The sequence below is a fragment of the Heteronotia binoei genome, chromosome 9 (genome assembly GCF_032191835.1).
Source record: "Heteronotia binoei isolate CCM8104 ecotype False Entrance Well chromosome 9, APGP_CSIRO_Hbin_v1, whole genome shotgun sequence".
NCBI classification, from domain to species: Eukaryota; Metazoa; Chordata; class Lepidosauria; order Squamata; family Gekkonidae; genus Heteronotia; species Heteronotia binoei.
Window position 1 is genome coordinate 87750021 of NC_083231.1, and position 19791 is coordinate 87769811.

The 19791-nt window shown below is 39.8% G+C and overlaps 1 protein-coding gene across 1 annotated transcript in view; it reads left to right on the top strand.

The window, feature by feature from the left end:
- COL25A1 (collagen type XXV alpha 1 chain) overlaps positions 1–19791 on the top strand; it is a 491250-nt gene that overhangs the window by 418107 nt on the left and 53352 nt on the right. The window contains exons 19-22 of the mRNA XM_060246951.1: positions 9212–9274; positions 14202–14270; positions 15616–15660; positions 18438–18482. Of these exons, the coding sequence (XP_060102934.1) occupies positions 9212–9274; positions 14202–14270; positions 15616–15660; positions 18438–18482 (222 nt within the window). The remainder of the gene's footprint in view (positions 1–9211; positions 9275–14201; positions 14271–15615; positions 15661–18437; positions 18483–19791) is intronic.

Here is a 19791-nt window from a genome sequence, read left to right on the forward strand (position 1 = left end):
TGGTATTTTTCCTTGCTTCCAAAGCTGCGCGTACAAAGTCCTAGCAGCTGATAACAGGTACCAAATTAAAGTCCTGTCTTCTTTTGGGTATTTTTCTAATTGTAATCCAAGTAAAAACGTCTCTGCAATTTTCTTAAAATCATAGCCCAAAATTTTGGTGATTTCTTGTTGTATCATCTTCCAGAATTCTTTCGCTCTTTCACATGTCCACCACATATGGAAGAAAGAACCTTCATGTTTTTTACATTTCCAACATCTATCCGACATTTTCTTACTTATCTTAGCCAATTTTTTCGGAGTCATATACCACCTATACATCATTTTAAAACAGTTCTCCTTAATGCTTTGACAAGTTGATATCTTCATTGAGTTCTTCCAGAGGTGCTCCCATGTTTCCATTTGTATTTCTCTATTCACATTAATTGCCCATTTGACCATTTGAGACTTTACTACTTCTTCTTCTGTAGACCATTTCAATAATAACTTATATACTTTTGATATCAATTTTTCATTGTCACCTAACAGGACTCTTTCCAGTTCTGTTTGTTCTCGTCTAATCCCCTCTGATTTTATGTCATTTTCCATCAAACTTTTAATTTGTTGCATTTGAAACCAATCATAATTGTTATTTAGCTCTTCTGAGGTTTTTAATTCAATTTTGTCTCCTTGAATCTTAAGCAGTTGGTTATATGACATTTCTCTTTTTTCTTCAGAATCAGCTGTTATTTTTATTACTTCTGCTGGCACTATCCATAATGGTTTTCTCTCGTCCCCGTATTTCTTGTATTTTATCCAAGTATTTAGTAATGTATTTCTGACATAGTGGTGAGAGAAAAAACCATCCATTTTATTCTTCCCATAGTACATGTATGCATGCCAGCCGAATCTATTTCCGTGAGCTTCTAACCACAAAGGTTTTTTATCTAACAGCATTATCCAATCTTTTATCCATGTCAAACAAACTGCATCGTGGTATAGTCTTAAATCGGGAAGTTGAAAACCTCCTCTCTCTTTGGCATCCGTTAAGATCTTCATCTTTATCCTTGGTTTCTTTCCGGCCCAAATGAAATCAGAGATTTTCCTTTGCCATTTGTTGAATTGTTTTGCTTCTTTTACAATCGGGATGGTTTGAAACAAATACATTATCCTTGGCAAAATATTCATTTTGATTGCAGCTATCCTGCCCAGTAAGGACAAGTTGAGTTTATTCCATTTCATCAAATCTTTGTCCATCTTACACCACAGTTTTTCATAATTGTTTTTGTATAAATCAATGTTCTTCATTGTTATCTCTATTCCAAGGTACCTAACTTTGGTTGTGACTTCACAACCTGTCACCTTTTGTAGTTCGTTTGTTTTATTTGGTTGCATGTTTTTACAGAGGAATTTCGATTTCTCCTTATTTATGTATAATCCTGCTAGTTCTCCGTATTCTTTTATCTTAGCTAACAGCAGTGGTGACACTTGAACCGGATTCTCCATTATAAACACTATATCATCTGCAAAAGCTTTATATTTATAAGAGAATCTTCTAATTTTTAGACCTTCTATTTTTTCATCTTTTTGAATTTGTTGTAACAAAATTTCAAGAGTCATTATAAACAACAATGGTGATAGCGGGCATCCTTGCCTTGTTCCTTTACTCACTTTCAATTCTTTGGTAAGGTCTGCATTTATACACAATTTTGCATGCTGATCTGTATATATTGCTCTTGTCATTTTTATAAATTGTTCCCCTAAATTAATTTTTTCCATTACCGCAAACATAAAGTCCCAATTTAAGTTGTCGAAGGCTTTCTCTGCGTCAACAAAAAATAAGGCCACTTCTTTTTCCGGGTGCTTTTCATAGTATTCCACAACATTAATAACAGCTCTTACATTGTCCCTTATTTGTCTTTTAGGAAGAAATCCCGCTTGGTCTTTGTTTATAAAGTTGGTCAGGTATTGTTTCAGTCGCTCTGCTAAAATTCTTGTATAGATCTTATAGTCATTATTCAACAATGAGATTGGTCTATAATTTTTTACGTTTGTGCTATCTTTATCTTCCTTAGGAATCAGAGAGATTACAGCTTCCCTCCAGGTCTTTGGGATTTTCCCTTCTTCTCTTATCGTGTTTAACAACTTCAACAGTTTGGGTGTTAATTCATCCTTGAGAGATTTGTAAAATTTTGACGTGAATCCATCTGGCCCTGGAGCTTTACCCTCTTGCATTGCTTTTATTGCTGCTTCTATTTCAATTTTCTCTATTGGGTCATTTAATATCTTTTTCATATGTTCCGTCAAAGGTGCCACCTGAATGTTTCGTAGATACTCTTCCACTTTTTCTTTACTTACATTCACACCCTTGAATAAATTTGCATAGTATTTAAAGAATTCTCTTTTAATTCCTTCTTGATCCACTACTGTTTTCCCATTTGCCATGATTTTATTTATAGTCTTATTTTCTTTCCTTTTTTTTAATTGCCAGGCCAGGTATTTACCAGGTTTGTTTGCACTTTCAAACGATTTCTGTTTCAAATTTTTTAAATTCCATTCTAATTCTTTATTCAGCAAATGTTTAACTTGGGATTGTAATATCGTAATTTCTTTTATTAATTTTTTCTTCCCTGGTCTTTTTTTTAAGTCCTTTTCTTTTTTATCTATTTCATTTTGCAATGCTGACAGCCTTTCTTCTCTTGCTCTTTTGTCTTTATTATTCAATGTAATTAATATACCCCTCATTACTGCTTTATAAGTGTCCCATACTGTTGGATATTCCATATCATCCGTTTCATTTATTTGGAAGAATGCTGCAGTCTCCTTTTCTAAGAATAATACAGTGTCTTTATTTTGTAGTAAATCCTCATTAATTCTCCATCTTCTTGATTTTCTTTGCAATTTAGTTGACCAGCATATTGGATTATGGTCCGCCCAAACCTTTGGAAGAATCTCAATTTTTTTTGTTATGAGGCCTGGACCTTTAGACTGAATTTGATCTGGTATAGATTTGTAAAAGTAGGCAAATCATCACATCCAGATTGTTTTCTTAGTCTCCAAATGTTTTCATTGCTATTATGCCAAAGAGCCAATAGTTCCTTCTATTTTTGAACAAAATTTATTTTCAAAAATGTGAGAATTTATGTACAATTTTTGATTGTTATCATCTCTGCCTCTCTCTCCCCCTCTTTCTCATAGTCAAATATTCAAATCCAGTGTTCACTCTAACTCCTTAGCTCCTGTTCTGGTTGAAAAGTCAAGGTTCACAGATTTGCAGGTTCCAGACTGTTGCTCTCACTCAATAAATGCCCTGCCAAAATGTTCCTTTGTCCAGCTGTAAGATAATCATAGAAGGTTTCATAATATGTGGAACTCATGGACATAATCACTGGTCAGAATACTGAGGAAGGAGAGAGGGGTTTTTTATGCGGGGTTGTAAAGAAAACTTTTTCTCCCTGTCCCATAATTCTTCTGCTTGGGGTTACCCAATGGAATTCACTGTACATGGACATAATGATGACTATGAGCATAGATAGGTTTAAAAAGGAGTTAAACAAATTTGTGGAGGCGAGGTTCATCAGTAGCTACTAATCAAGAAGGTGAGTGGAGGTCCGGGAAGATTGCAGCGATGGAGCAGACATGCTCTGGAGAATGCTCTGCAAGTTTATTTTATCTTATCTACTCTACTACTAACCAAGAAAAAAAAGGCCAGTTCATTTCATGTTTGGGTGTGGCAGGATCAGATGAACCAGTTCAAAAGAAACCATGAATTGGCCATTTTTACCACAAATCATTATTGATGGTTCAGTTCATTCCCATCCCTAGTAGATAGAACATGGGCAAGGACATTTTAGTTTTTGCTGTTGTTGTTGTTGTTTTGACTTCTAAATTTTTTTTTTTGGGGGGGGGGGGGTTAAACAAATTAGTTAACAAAAAAAATGCAAGAGTAAAGAGCCATCTCACATGGAGAGTGCAGAGACTCAAATGTTTTTAAAGTCAAAATGGGGCACTGCTGCCCTGCTAAAAAAACTAACTTGGAAGACCATGAATAGGAAGTGCTGACCCACAACCATCCCTACCCTGCCAAGTGGGTATTGTCTTTTGCAGAAGATAGATGTGGCCAGAGGCAACGTATCACTTGGGCTTACTAGAGAAAAGGGAAAAGAATGCTATCAAAACTAAATAAATGAACTACCTGGAGGCTGTCTTCATAGTAACCAACAACAAAGTATTTCTTATTCTCTATTCCCCATCACACTTGAACAAAACCACATTGTAATATTCTTCCCACTGTATGCTTAAAATTCCCTATGGTTTTAACATCCTTTGGGATCAAGATCAAAATTGCCTTCCCTCTGCATTGCAGAGTCATCAGTATGCCTCTCTGAGGTGAAACTATTTGTTCACTATGTTTCACACATCATTAACAACACTAATCTGGATAGAATCCCATTTGCTTCTGCTATCTCAGTGGAGTAGTTGATAACACAAAGCTGAAAAGAAGGAATGCTTATTGAGTAGGCCAAGCACGTTGAGCAAAAGAGCCTTCAAAGTTAACATACTTTCTCCCCATGAATTATATGGAGAATCAGAGGAAAAGGCACTACTGAAATTTGCAAGCAATCAAGTGTTCTTGTGAGTTTAATGAAGTCTTTTAAAAAACATATTTGTTGACAGAGCTGATTATAGCTTCAGCAAAAATGCCAGATATTTGACTCATCTGAAGTTAAGCTATTTATTAGATTGCAAGTTTATTGGGAAAGGTCCCACTTTGCTGATTCAGATACAAGAAGACAATACTTTCTATTTATCTGGTATCTGGTTAATAATCCAGAATAGTTGGTTGATGTTTCATCAATAGGAGCTAAAGAAAAGAGAAAGTTTCTTGCTGGCCGGGAATTGATCTCCACTTTTGAAATGATATTCATCAGAGTTTGGAGAAAGTGACACTGTTCCAGCTGAGGGAATGGTCTGAAAACAGCAAAAACAGTTAAGCAGTTGGAACTGAGAAGAAAATGAAACAGTAGCATAAAAAAAGAGCTGGGAATTTCTAATAGAAGTTAACCTGAACTGGGGGGACAACCTTGTAGGCTTCCAAAGCTATCCTTCTACCATTTGTGGTCACTTCCCAGAAGATCATCACTTCACTCCTAGTCACTATTCAGGGAATATTAAAGTTTCAAAGGTAGCATCATGTTCAAGTATCTGCCGTAGGAAGCATATATTACTGCAGCAATAGCCAGAAATGGTGACCTCTTTGCCCAGTGGTAGCAAATGTGATATGAAGTATTCTGCTGAATCGGATTGCAATTCACATAACTGAGCAGCAGTAGTTTAAATTGTATATATGTAGTGTAATAGAGAGAAATAAAAATAGGGCTGGAAGTAGCTTTTAGAACATGGTTCCCTTAATGTGCTGCCTGTGGGTACCATAGTTCCTGCTGATACCTTTCATGGTGCCTGCCATGTGTTTTTGGAAAGTGGGTGGGTCCAGGTGACACTTTTTCTGATTGGCCATTGGAAATTGGATAGGCACTGCAGGTTTTTAAAAATGTTGCTCTGGCAGCAGATGCCAACACAGCACAAGGATCTTCACTATGGCAGCCATTATGTAGCTGGCTGTACCTCCTGTGGTTCTGCCCATCATGCTGTGTCAGAATCCCAAAGGTGCCCATAGGCTTTAAAAGGGTGAAAATCTGAGGAGACTGGAAAGAAGTATCACTCCCTACCCTGCAGCTACTGCCCCACTCAACCAGGTTTGACCTTATGGTTGCCAGATCGCCTCTTCGTCATGGCAGGGGGATTTGGTTGAGTGCTCTGCGGATGGGCAGGATGTCATGTGTGATGTCCCTGATGCAGTGATATCACCCAAAAGGGATGTCATCATGTCAGTGACACTGGAGGCGTTGCTCTGGTTTTTGGGCAAAACTCTATGCTTTTTTGGCTTCAAAATCAGAGTTTGCCAAAAAATCAGAGCATTTCCATACAACATCCCTGGTGGGATGATGTCACCCAGAAATGATACCAATGTGTCAGGGACAGCATGCAACATTATCACTGTTTAGGGTGGGTTCACTGTTTAGGGTGGCCGGCAACAAACTGAAGTTCCCAAAAGCAAGGGAACCCCCACCGGGACCTGAGGCCTGTCAACTATACAACTGGGTCAGCCAGTACTGGTGGTGGCCACTGTACAACAAGGCCAGGTTTAGCACACCCCCTCCAGCAGTCAGCAAATAACTGGACCAGGATGAGTCCCAGTGGTAGCCACTGCAAAACTTGGCCAGACTTTACCAAGGGAAAGTACTGGTGAGGAGAGGGGGGGAGGAATGAGGGACAGTTGTAGAGGGGGGAGCAAATAAAGGTAGCTTGGTTGGTGGATGGGAAGAACAGAAGGAAGTAAGCTATGGGGCTGCCATGAAAGCAGATTGTGGAAATCATGGCAGAAGTGAATACAGGAGAAAATGAAATCCCCACCCCTGCCAAGTCTTTGCAAGTCCCATGCTTGTAAATCTCAGATAAAATAAATAAATTACTATATTGACTTCTGTTGAGATTTTGATTGTGTTTTTTTTGCCTTCAATACAAGGGAACATTTCCATCCAAAGTGAAATGCTGGTGGTTATTCTCAATGGTGGATGTTAGCACATCTACATTATAAGCAATTTAGCATGCACATTTTACAATTTTATATATTTTTTATTTTTATCACATTCTTTTATTTGTCATGACCTGTGTCATAATAGCAATATGGAAATGTTTCTTCATGGTTTATTTCTTCCTCTTTCATTTACTCTTCACTGTCTTTTGTGATTCCTCTTTTCTTTTCTTTTTGCACTATGCCTATATAGTATGCTAATTTATGCAAGAACCATTGTCTATTTCAAAGTATTCAGGAAATTCCTTGACTTCATAAAATGGAACTGTTTTTCACCACCAGCATAACTTACTTATAATGCAGTGTAGAGGGCAAGCTAACACTTCCCTTTCTCTTCACTATATAATTAAAAATGCATCAGCTACATCTGTCTCTCTTCATATTAATTTCAATAAGTATATAAATGTTGTGCAGGATGTCCTTGTTATGTTTCATTGCTTTGAAGCCAAAATGCAGTATTTTTCAAAATGCATATTAATTATTGGTTTAACACATGAAACTAAACATTAACAGAATCAATTCCTGCTAGAACAAGTTAAAGTATTTCATTTAAATAATTCAATTACTGTTTCTAAGGCTTTTTCTGAAATTGGTGGTTTACTACACAATTATTTTTTACTTAGCATTTACTGACTGATTCTTACAATGTATGTATTCTTACAAAATGCTACTCAAAGTAACTCAAGATAGTAAAAAAAAACATTTGTATTACACAAAGCCAGGAGGAACAGGTGTTGCCACTTGTTGGTGCCTTCAAAACTGTCTCAGATTAAGAAGATTTAAGACTTCGCATCTCATTGTTATACATTTACAATACAAAGAAGGTGTCCAGAAGAAATGTTACACTAACTTGGCTGTCTCAACAGATTCAAATAGGTATGCCCCACCTTTGTTCCATTCCACATCTCACTGGATGTGGAATAGAACTCAGGTTGCCATCTCCGGATGGGCCCTGAAGGTCTCCTGAAATTAAAACTGATCTCCAGTAGACAAAGAAAACTGCTGCTGTGGCATTGTACCCCATTACAGTCCTTTCTCAACCCCCCAGGCTCCAACCCCAAATCTTCAGGAATTTCCGACCCGGAGTTGGCAGAACTGCTGCTCTTTGCCATGTAGTTCCCTATCAGACTTGGTTCTGCATTCATCAATTTACATTCCTGTTCTAATTCAAGACCACTTTGGGGGGCAGTTTTCTGAAGCCCGTTCTAACCTCCAATGCCACTTATTCAGGGGGGATTTTTTGTCTTTTCACTCAGACGCCAGAAAATCTTGCTTTGCTGTTCAGTGCATATTTTAAGTAAGCTAGAGCAGGGGTTTACATATTCTGTAAAGTTTATTATGCAGTGCATATTGTCTTACAGATGAATGTCTGAATTGATTCTATTTGAAAATATTGACAGTTCTGTGGTGTTCAATTCTATAAATATAGGGCACAATTTCATGATGGAACCATCAAGTGATCAACATACATTTGTGAACCAGTCTTTGCATTTTATTCTTATCTAGGTGATGGCAGAGATGTTATTTTATTTTTTTTTTGCTTATGAAATAGTGTTGTCCTAGGTGATCATTGTGGTTATACATAGGTAAAATGCCATATTTCTGTTTTTAGAGGAATGTGCAAGATTTCCCAAAAACAGAATATAGCTCTTAGAAAGTGACAACGAAGCAAACCCAGCCATATAATTTAATAAACAAAACTCACCACTGAAAGGAAAAATCAATTTAGGTGTTTTCTTATTTATGTCCTAAACCAAATTAGAAATCCCAGTGCGGATGAGAAAAATTGGGGCAGTTTACCAATTTATAAATACTCTGTTATAATCTGCATTCAGGTGAATGCATAAAAGTTATGTCTGAACAATGCAAAAGGCTGTAGCATGAAGCCTCCCTGAGCTGCTCTTCTCCCTTAAAGGAGGGTCAAAAACAACACCAAAAGGAAATGGGGGAGTTCTCTTCTATACAGGAAGAAGAGGCTCCATAACTTTATTTGAGTGACTTTGTGGCAGTTATATTTGAATATTATTTTTTATTTAACTAAGGCCCTTTACTGGGGAAAACTTCTGTTGAACTCAGTGGCTGTATTGCAAGAGTATAATATTGTTGCTTTATCATGTTAGCATCTCAGATGTTGTCATATCCACTTTTTTACCCCCAAACAAAATTTGTTTTGAACATTAAAAAGGCACAAAAGTTGAATATTTTGTAATTTATGAATGAATATGACCAGAACCACATAACTCTTTTTCTACACTAAAAATGTTATACTAGCCTTCCCTTGGTGAATCTCTATTTCGTAAACCATAACATAATCCAGAAAGCATAACAAACATTAATTCCATGAAAAACAACATGTGAGAACTTCCAGTTCATTTGCTTTTCTTAAACTTGGTGAGCCTTTTCTCTGAGATCTCTATGCTGATGGGAATCAAATTTGATTAATTGTATCTGTCTGTAGCTGTAAGGTCATAACTACAAAACCATGGGTCACTGGGGAACATTATCATTAGAAGCAAATTTATTTTGCTGGGATTGCTCACAGAACAATTAACAAAGATCAAATGTGTTCATTTTTCAAAGGGTGAACCCGGTTTCATTGGGCCACAGGGAGAACCTGGATTACCAGGGTTACCCGGAACAAAGGTATGTATTACATTTTCTCTCTTGCTGTGTGTAGGTTACTTCTTATTAGGTTAGTTCAAAACTTAATCCTTAGCTGACACCAAAAAACATTCATCCACTGATCCATTAAAGTAACCTTGAAGTGATATGCATATAGCAAACCTTCAACTGAATGAAAGTTATAGAAACATAATTTTAAAATGTCAGGATACTTACAAATAATGGAAATCTAGAACTATGTTTCAGTTTCTCTACCTTGCATGTGAAAGTAGTCCATATTAGCACTGTGCCAGATTTCAGAATGTTTTTCGTCAGTTTGGTCCCCAGCATATGCCTCTTTTGCTCAGCCTGTATCTGACCATGGAAAGCAAGTCATCTGACTATTCACCACAAGCAGAAGCTACTGTATTTGAAGAAATATGTATGAAAACAAAAACTGATACCCAGAATTAAATGTTATTAGTCTTAAAGGTGACATTGGACTCAAACTTTGTTTGGAAGCTACTAATGTTACTGTGGCCCACTTAATAACTTTCCAACTTTTAGAGTGTGTTCAAACACACTAAACAACGTGCTTTACAACTGTATTTTTACTGTGTAAGAATAGCAAAATCCATTTCCAAACAGTCACAGTGTAAAAGTACCCTTAGTCTATAAAGTGAATGATGTTAGATCTCTTAATAAATGGCATTTATGTTATTTTTTTTAATTTAATTTATATCCCGCCCTCCCCACCAAAGGCAGGCTCAGGGAGGCTCACAAACCAAGGGTCGACACAAACACATTAGTGTGACCGATACAATAAAACAACAATAAAAACATTAAAGCAATTTAAAACAATTTCATGTTCTACTAGGCTTCCCAAACCTCCCGCCCTGGAGGGGGACTCCAGGTTTCATAGCCTCTTCCCCCGCCCCCCCCAAACGGAAGTGGGGGGAGGGGGAATGTCGGTGCGGGCGCTAGCAGAGTGAGCGGTGTGATGAGCCCGACCCTGAGCTCCAGGAAAGAAATCAGCCAGACACCTGCAACTAGTGCCAAAGTAGTGTATTTACAGTATATACAATACGTGCTCTCTAGTGCAGTCCAATATATTGATCACAGGAACAAAACGCTCCGCCAGCCATTCAATTCTCAGAAAGAGACCTGTGCATTGCAGACACAGTTCATTTATAGTCCAGTCAGCCAATCCTGGCAGTGCGTTGTCATGCTGACTCAGCAGGTTCCTTCACCTGTCCTCAGCCGGCTCAAACCAGCCAGCTGATAAGGTCACTGTGACCTAGCATGCCTGCTAGATCACCAGCTGTCATTACAGAGCTGTCAACCTGGGTCAAGATAGATTCTTTCTCCAACACACCTCCTAATCTATCGAACCCAGTGCACCCAACCGCAGTGAATATTAACATTGGATACAGTTTACATTTATACCTGGTAACTGCACATCACTCACAATGTTTTGCATTGTTATGCACACATGCCTTCACCTTTGGTTCACAGACAGCAACATTACATTATCATATTTACAGATTTACAATTTCCAATCCAGGAATTCATTGTCACTGTCCTGGTCAGCCAGTTCCCTCTGGCGTTTGGCTTCAGCCTCCCTGTTCCGTGCCTCGCACTCTGCCACCCAGACCTTCCACGCCTCAGCCTTTTTCCTGAGCGTTTCCTGGAACCCTGGTGGGTCTGGTTTAACTACCAGTGTGACATAAGGCACCTTGTACTTGGCAGGAGGTATACCCTTTGTGGCCCTAGCAGATACTCGTGGCCCTGTGCTCGGACCGGGCTCGTCTCCTTCGAGCTGATCTGTTGCCACCTCCTGGCCTGGTTCCTCCTGTTGACTCCTGGCTCCACCCCCAAAGTCTCCTGGCTCCACCCCCAAAGTCCCCAGATATTTCTTGAATTGGACTTGGCAACCCTATGTTCTACAGACATAATTTCAGGCAGCGATTTAAATTCTGGTGGTTAGCTATACTCAGAGGTCTCAGGATCGCCGCAGCACAGTGAAGTAGGCCATTGGTGGTGTGCTTATGGGCCAGTCCCTTTGCTGCAGATGTTACCATTCATGTAAATGCCTGGCGGAAGAGTGCCATTTTGCAGGCCCTGTGGAATTGTAAGAGCTCTCGCAGGGCCCTAACCTCTACTGGCAACTCATTCCACCAGCTAGGAGCAGCAACAGGAAACAGGAAACAGTCTTGTTGTTTTGAGCTTTGCTTCTCTGATGCTGGGAACTGTCAACAGGTTTTGAGACCCGGACTGAAGTGATCACTGGGGCATATACAGGGAAAGGTGGTCCCTCAGGTATGCAGGACCCTGGCCATAATGTCAAGCATGAGATCTCTAAATAACCAGTCCTTGATTTTGAAACAAAGTATTGGTTTATTGATAATCCATTCTGCTCAGAAAGGCACCAGATTGGAAGTGATACATTATACTTCAAGACTACTAGCTTTAAGGGGCACGTCAAAGCAACCTTAGGAATTCTGGAATTCTACTCCAGCGTGTGAAATTCACACACTTGCTACGTTATCTACTATCGCGGTTTAGCTACATCCTGGGTTCAGACCTAAACCTGAGAAAATGTTCCCAGGAAGGTTTTATCTTCAAAGAGGACATTCGTGCATTTGCTACTAGTGAGAACTAAAGCAGAGGTTACATGGCTTTGATGTGCAACACACTAAAACAGCTTTTGATATAGGCAAACCATAAAGAAACGATATGCTTGACACATATAGGGCTTTAAACGTAATATCCAGCACCTTGAAGCGAATCCGGTACATTATCGATAGCCAGTGCAGTGCTTTCAGCACAGGCTAAATGTGTTCCCATAAAGGAACTCCCATAAGCAGCCTGACTGCAGCATTCTGCACTAGCTGAAGTCGCTGGATTTGGGACAAGGGCAGCCCCATGTAGAGAGCATTACAGTAATCCAGTCTCAAGGTGACCGTAGCATGGATCACTGTTGCCAAGTTGCCGCGTTAGAGAAAGGGGACCAACTGCCTTGCCATCCGCAGATGGTAAAAGGCTGACCTGGCAGTGGCAGCTAGTTGGGCCTCCACGGTTAAAGAAGGATCCAAGAGCACCCCTAGACTTTTAACCTTGGGTGCCAGCATGAGCTGCGCTCCATCGAAGGTCAGTAAATGGACCTCTGGCCCTGCACCGCGGTGACTCAGATACAAGACCCCCATCTTCGTCGGATTTGATTTCAGTCCACTCAGCCTGAGCCACCCTTCCACAGCTTGCAATGCTTCGGACAGATCTTCTAGGGTGGAGTCAGACTGGTCGCCCATCAGCAGATGGAGCTGGGTGTCATCTGCATACTGTGACAACCCAGCCCATACCTCTGGGCAATCTGAGCAAGGGGACGCATGTAGATGTTGAATAACATCAGAGAAAGAACTGCTCCCTGCGGCACACCACAAATAAGTGGGTGTTGTCGGGATAGTTCATCTCCTAGCACCATCCTCTGTCCCCGACCCTGGAGAAAGGAGGAGAGCCACTTCAAGGCCAACCCCTGGATCCCAGCATCGGCGAGGCAACAAGTCAATAGCTGATGGTCGACCGTGTCAAATGCCGCCAACAAGTCTAACAACATCAGCACTGTCGAGCCACCTCTATCCAGATGCCTCTGGAGGTCATGGGATAGGTATCTATGAGGTCATCTATGAGGGCAACCAGAACCGTCTCTGTCCCATGATTCGGATGAAAACTGGATTATTCTCCTGGGTTTTCTGTTTTCTTTCTTTTATTTTATTGGGAGAGGATAGAGGCATCTTTATTTCCAGATTGGTTTACTGATCACAAATGTTATGGTGAAGTCTAACATGCCTGAAGAAGAAAGGGGGTAGATAAGGGTCAATACACTAAAGTTCAGTCTATTTAAGGCTGAGTGCTGCTGGTTGGTGACTTGAGGATTGTGGTGCTTGCGCTCCCCCTAAAGGACCAGGGTCCTAGCTTGGGACTGCTACTAGATCCTGGCCTATCGTTGGCTGGATCTTGTTGTGATGTGAGAACCTTTTGGCAGCGTGAACTTGGTCCTGCAGGTCACAGAAGTTCAAATGAGTCCTTTTAATAGAAGTTAATGGAAATTATCCCATATCTCTTGGCTGGGAAACAGCAGAGACAGCTTTATATCACCTTAGAAGGTGATACGTCTCTCTCACAATAATTTTCAGAACCTGAAAGACCCTTTATTCATGTATGTATTTGCTAAACATCCAAAGCAACCAGCTTAGGAACCTTTCCTAACTACAGGAAGAGCTATGCCTGTGAGAACTTGTAATATGTAGTACAAATTGTCCCCCTCTCAACACTTCAGGATTTTTCTCAGGTATTAACATTTATTTAGTTAATATATTTATTTTTTCAGGATATGTACTTAATTATTCTCCTGGATTTTCTGTTTTTTTCTTTTATTTTATTGGGAGACAATAGAGGCATCTTAATTTCCAGATTGGTTTACTGATCATAAATTCTGTTTAGAAAAATAGGAAATAATCTTCCTTCAGTGCTGAATTTAGTTTTTTCTGCCTCTGTTACTTATACATTTAACTGTTGGGATTCCATTTCAGTGCATGAGATAGTAAAACCAATTAACTGGTTAGTTTAGCAAGCTGCCTACCTTCAAAGATCAGACTCTAACAAATGATGGAAAATCTAAAGCAAATGTTATGAAACCATGATTACGACATGTTATGCTTTGTGTTTTTATTGAAACCTCAGTGCTTCACAGTAACGCAGGATTGACAACTGAAATGGAAGTAGCAAAGCATCACTTCTGTATTTGCTAAGGAAGGGAATTGCTGTTGTATTTTGCTTATCAATTGTTGATCTAAAATATGCTGTGATGCTTGATTCTCTTTAACATGTATAAAATAGTATGGTTCTGTATTAAAAGCTGCCAGTGTTTTTAACACTTTTGTATGCATGTGTGTGCTATGGTTTGTGATAGGGTGACAAGGGAGAAGCAGGGCCTCCTGGGAAAGGTGAACGAGGTGAACCGGGAGTTCCAGGGCTAAAGGTTAGTCAGGTTTAACTTTGAAAATATGTAGCATGTTTTTAATAAAAGTATCTGGCATATGAAACTTTCTGTTTTCATAAGAGAAAGCCTCTGCTAGTGAGGTTAACAAAACCTGGTAGAAATAAATGTCGGTGTGATTTATGATGCATTCCAGAAGTGATTAAATTTATAGCAGTCATGTCAGAAACTCTTTATGTAAACTAAAGAATCCAAACCTACAATTATGCACAAAGTTTCTTATTTGTAATTGTCAGACTGAAATTGATAGGACTCATATACAGGTTGTCTAGGCAGAAGTGCATTGTAAAGTGCTGCTCATTACAACTTTTCTTTTAGTTTTCACCCTGATTTCTAATCTTGTAAGAATATTAATTTTCCAGTGCTGTAATCTTTGTATATTTATTATATACAAGAGACTGTCAGTTATCTGAATTATCTGACATGATCTCATACTCACTAATTGCAGATCTGTATGGGAAGCACGCGGAGAATTCAAATCACCAAAACTTGAGCAGCAGGAATATTAAGTTCCTGTGTTCATCTGAATGTTAAATTTCTGTGTTCATCAGAATGTATGGACCACTGCAAATAAATGATAAGCACATGGTTGAATTTTTGGTGACACTTAGGTAGCCTGTGTATATTGACTTCCCTGCACTCAAGTGCAGACATCCATCACATATTGGCAGTTGCTCCAGACACAGCAGAAGAGCCCTGTGGTGCAGAGTGTTAAAGCTGCAGTACTGCAGTCCTAAGCTCTGCTCATGACCTGAGTTCTATCCCCGGTGGTTGCTGGGTTTTCAGGTAGCTGGCTCAAGGTTGACTCAGCCTTCGGTAAAATGAGTACCCAGGTCGGTAAAATGAGTACCCAGCAATGGCAAACCACCCCGTAAAAAGTCTGCCGTGAAAATGTTGTGAGAGCAACGTCACCCCAGAGTCGGAAATGACTGGTGCTTGCACAGGGGACCTTTCCTTTCCTTCCCAGACATCAATTGTAATGCCATATCAAATGACAAACCATGGACATAGCAGTTGCCTATTAAAGGACCTAGTTGTCTATCGCAGGAAGATTCTTCAAGAAATTTTCAAAAAGCCTCTGTAGATCTTCTACAACTTGAACTTTCCTTTCAGTCTGTTGTAGTGAACATTCTATTGTAATAACCTGCATATGTTAATATTAAATCATTTAGTATTTCTGTGACTTCATTCATGTCAGTTATGTAGATTTATAGTAGTGGTCATTTTAAGATAGAAGTGGGAGCCAATACTAATTCCTTTTGTTCATCTCTTTCCTGTCTCTGTTCTGATTTCTCCAATCCATTTTCTATACCTTTTTGTGATGCAGGGGAGGTCAGGCGAATCTGGAGCTAGAGGCCCAAAGGGGTCAAAGGTCAGTAGTAAGCAAATTTTTGTTTTTTTGGTTTAATATGATATGGTGATACATGAACAGTAACATTACATAACCGTATTTTAGGTGAAAGGGTTTTTTACATGGAGTGAATAATTTGCCATAGAATCATGCAACCTAGAACTTTAAGTTGTCGGTTTTCTCTAACTATCTGAGATACCAAATTCCTGTGGTTTGTTTCAGGCTTGCCAGTTCAGGAGAGCCAGTTTGGTGTAGTGGTTAAGTGTGTGGACTCTTATCTGGGAGAACCGGGTTTGATTCCCCACTCCTCCACTTGCACCTGCTGGAATGGCCTTGGGTCAGCCATAGCTCTGGCAGAACTTGTCCTTGAAAGGGCAGCTGCTGGGAGAGCCCTCTCCAGCCCCACCCACCTCACAGGGTGTTTGTTGTGGGGGAGGAAGGTAAAGGAGATTGTGAGCCACTCTGAGACTCTTCGGAGTGGAGGGCGGGATATAAATCCAATATCTTCTTATTATTATTATTACTCTGTGGTTTTGTGAGGCTCTGAAATCTTCTGTTTGTTTTTCATGAAAATTGGACATCTGTATTCAACATTTGGACTGGCAGACTTCGGTGCACAAAATCTCCCTCGCCTTCTTTGACATCAGTGCCTTTTCTCTCCTGTGTTTCTTTTGCATGTATGTACCACCTCCATATCCAACTCTTTCTCTTCCATCCACTCTTTGTTTCATGTCTTCTTCTCCCCCCCTGGCTTTCTTGGCCATTTGTTTCTCTCTAATGGATTCCTGTTTCACTTTTTTGTCTGTTTCTTCACCTCTTGCTGTTCTTGATTTCTACCTTCTTTTTCATCTCTTCCTACTAATTTCTTGCACTTCCTACTTGTCCTTGCCTCTGTCAGCCTCCACACTGTTTTGCTACCTGCTTGTCTGTCTTTGGTGAAAACTGCTGTTATTTGCCCCTGCAAAGCAGCCAAAGAGGGGATGGTGGTGCTTTGTCTGTCTGTCTGTCTACCTGTTCTCCCTCTACCATAATACTAGAACTGATTAAGGACAGACACAAGCAAATACTTCTCCACACAGTGCATAATTAAATTACAGAACTTGCTCCTGCAGAATGTGCTGATGGCTGCCAATTTAGAAGGCTTCAAAAGAGGAGTGGACAAATTCATAGAGGATGGGGCTATCGGTGCCTACTAATCACGATGAATATTTACTTCCTCCAGTGCCAGGGGCAATATGCTGCTTTAAATCAGTTGCTGGGGAGCATGTGTGGGAGGATGCTGTTGTAGTCATCCTGCTTGTGGGCTCCCTAGAGAGGGGTCTGGTTGGCCACTGTGTGACTAGGATTCTGGACTTGACGGGCCTTTGGTCTGATCCAGTATGGTATTACTTATGTTCTTATAATGATAAGGAATGATATTAATTCTTTCTCCATGTGCTTGCCCTCTTTCTCTTATTTCCCCTCCAACAGGGCTGCCAAGCTCCTGGGTGGGGCAGGAGTTCTCCCACTTTGGGGGTCCTCAACCTGCCGGCCTGCAGTGGGCTGGCAGGGGGATCCCCTCCCCATGTCACTGGTGTGATGATGTCACTCATAAGTGATGTCATCATGCCAGCAACATCGAGTGCCAGCCGCTCTAAGAGCTTCTGGGAAAACTCTATGATTTTCCCAGATGCTCTAACAATTTGGTAGGAAAATTCTATAGTTTTACTCCCAAATTGCTACAGCATCTGGGAAAACCATAGAGTTTTCCTGGAAGCTCCTAGAGTGGCCAGTGTGCAATGTCAACAGCACAATGACATCACTTAAGAGTGATGTTGTTGTGCCACTATGAAAGAAGTCCCCCACCAGAGTCTGCGGGGGACTTGGCAACCCTAGCCTCTAATTTGGAAATGGCCCTCAGACTGCATTATAACCTCTTTCCCCCCAGGAGATCAAAGTGGTCGTCTTGCAGTCCTGGATATGTTGTCTCTTTCCCCCCGACATGTGAACTTTCTTTAATAAGGCCTTCACCATCCAACCACATTACAATGTAAAATGCATTTTCTTTAATTGTCAGAAGAAGCAAAATATAATTATTGCTTCTTGCAATTCATATCTGCCTTTCACAGATCTTGTCTTTATGACTTCCTTCACTAACAGTGTGTATATCAGTTCACTGCTCAGCAAGAATTGCCTTAAATGATCAGAAATTCTAGTTTAGGCCAAAATTACTATCTTGAAATACGGCTAGAAGAACTGAAGTAGACATACTATACAAACTCGATATTCTTTGACTTGTCTTTTCTTATGCAAGAAATTTGAATGTAAAGGCAAAGCCTATCCTGTATTTAGATCTCACATTCCTTGTGAAATGCTGCACAAGTTGATGCCTAGCTGAACAGTTGTCTATGGAGTTTCATACTTGCCTGGGACTTCGAAGTGTTGCACCTATTGGTTGTTTTGGCTTTTATTCAGTGAACTAGCATCAGTATTGCTGATGCCGTCCCTTATAGATAAGGTTATAATTCCAGGTTGGAACATTCCTGGAAATTTGGAGGGCAGAGCCCAAGAAGGGTGAATTTGGGATGGGGAGGAAGGTAAGCAAGTTATAATGCCACAGATTCCACCCTCCAAAGCAGCCTCTTTTTTTTGCAGAGGAATTGATTTTTATAATCCGGAATGAAGTGATAATTTCTGGGAGATCTTCATACCTCTCCTGGGGACTGGCAACCTACTTATACACTTGAGTGCTAATTGCTTTTCCTTTACAAATATATAAAATTTATGCTTGTTAATTAGTATTTGCTTTTTTTGCATAGGGTGATCCTGGAGACAAAGGTGATTTGGGTGCTGTAGGTCCAAAGGTAAGTGACTATTTTAGTATGGAGTTACTTTTCTGTGTTTCAGTATCACTGGTAATGTCAGAACCTATATAATCTGTTGATGTGTTATGTTAGTACACCTTGTTCCCCTTGTCCTCTGCCTTGGGTTTATTGTTGTCTATATGTGTGGCTTAGGACCAAACCAAATTTACATAGTTTAGGACCAAACCAGACAATTCGCTGAGAGTTCCATGATCAATTCACAGCATATTTTTAATAGCCAAGACATGAGGCTTTGGTTTGAATTTGGACTGTGGTGAAGGAGGACAGAGAGTTTCATACCTTCACCCTTACAGTTTACTGAGCCACAGGAGCCACAGCTTGCCCACTGGTAAAAAATACAGTTTGGTTTGGTTTGGCCTATAGTTGCGCTTCAGATTATTGCAATTGATGCACTTTTCAAACCTTTAATTCTAGAGTTTGATCTAGTCTGAAGTAAAGCTGGAACAATAGTTCTTCAGTCTACTGAATAAGAACCAAATAAGCTTGCTAATAGTAAAGAATTCTGAACCATATTTTATCATACAAAAGCATACTAATTTTTAGAATTATATTTATGGATTATTTATGTTTTTTAAAAAATAAGATAAAGCAATTAAATTCATAAAAACTGAAAGGACAGGGGGGCAGTGTCTTCTGAGCAAGGATACCAAAAGGTCCAGCTCTTAGAAGCTATACCAGCTGGAAGGTGAGGTGAGAATAGACAGCTGACATCTGAGATGCTGCTGCCAGCATTATCTCTTTCAATTTACAGTCGCAGCTTCTCAGTGTGCTCAATTTCTTTATTATGGCAAATACCCAGTTTCTTTATAGGTGTAAGTAGTTCAGGGAGCCAATCTGGTTGAAAAGTGAAGTATAAATAAATTAAATAACTGAATAGCCTTGTAAAGTATGTAGATGGATATTTTATTCATTTTGTAGGGACTGGGTATTAATGGTATCCCTAAGGCCTCCTGGCAAATTCATGGCAATGGATCTGGGACCAGAAATTTTGTTTATTCCTTCAGTTTCATAGCTGCACCAAAACTGCATTGCCACTGAAACACTGAATAAAATTCATTTTATCTGTACTAAATCATCATCAGTAATGTCAATGCCAACTGACCCTTAAGAATGTCTATCAAAATGTCTTACTGTAAGTAAGTAAATACTGTACGTACTAAATCTAGAAATAGATCTTATACCAGCCACACATATGAAGGGGTGAGCCTGATTGTAGTATTTTGGGGGAATGGTGAAATAAAGAGCATTTAAGCAGCATTTGAAAAAAAGAAAAAAAGATTTGCAGTTA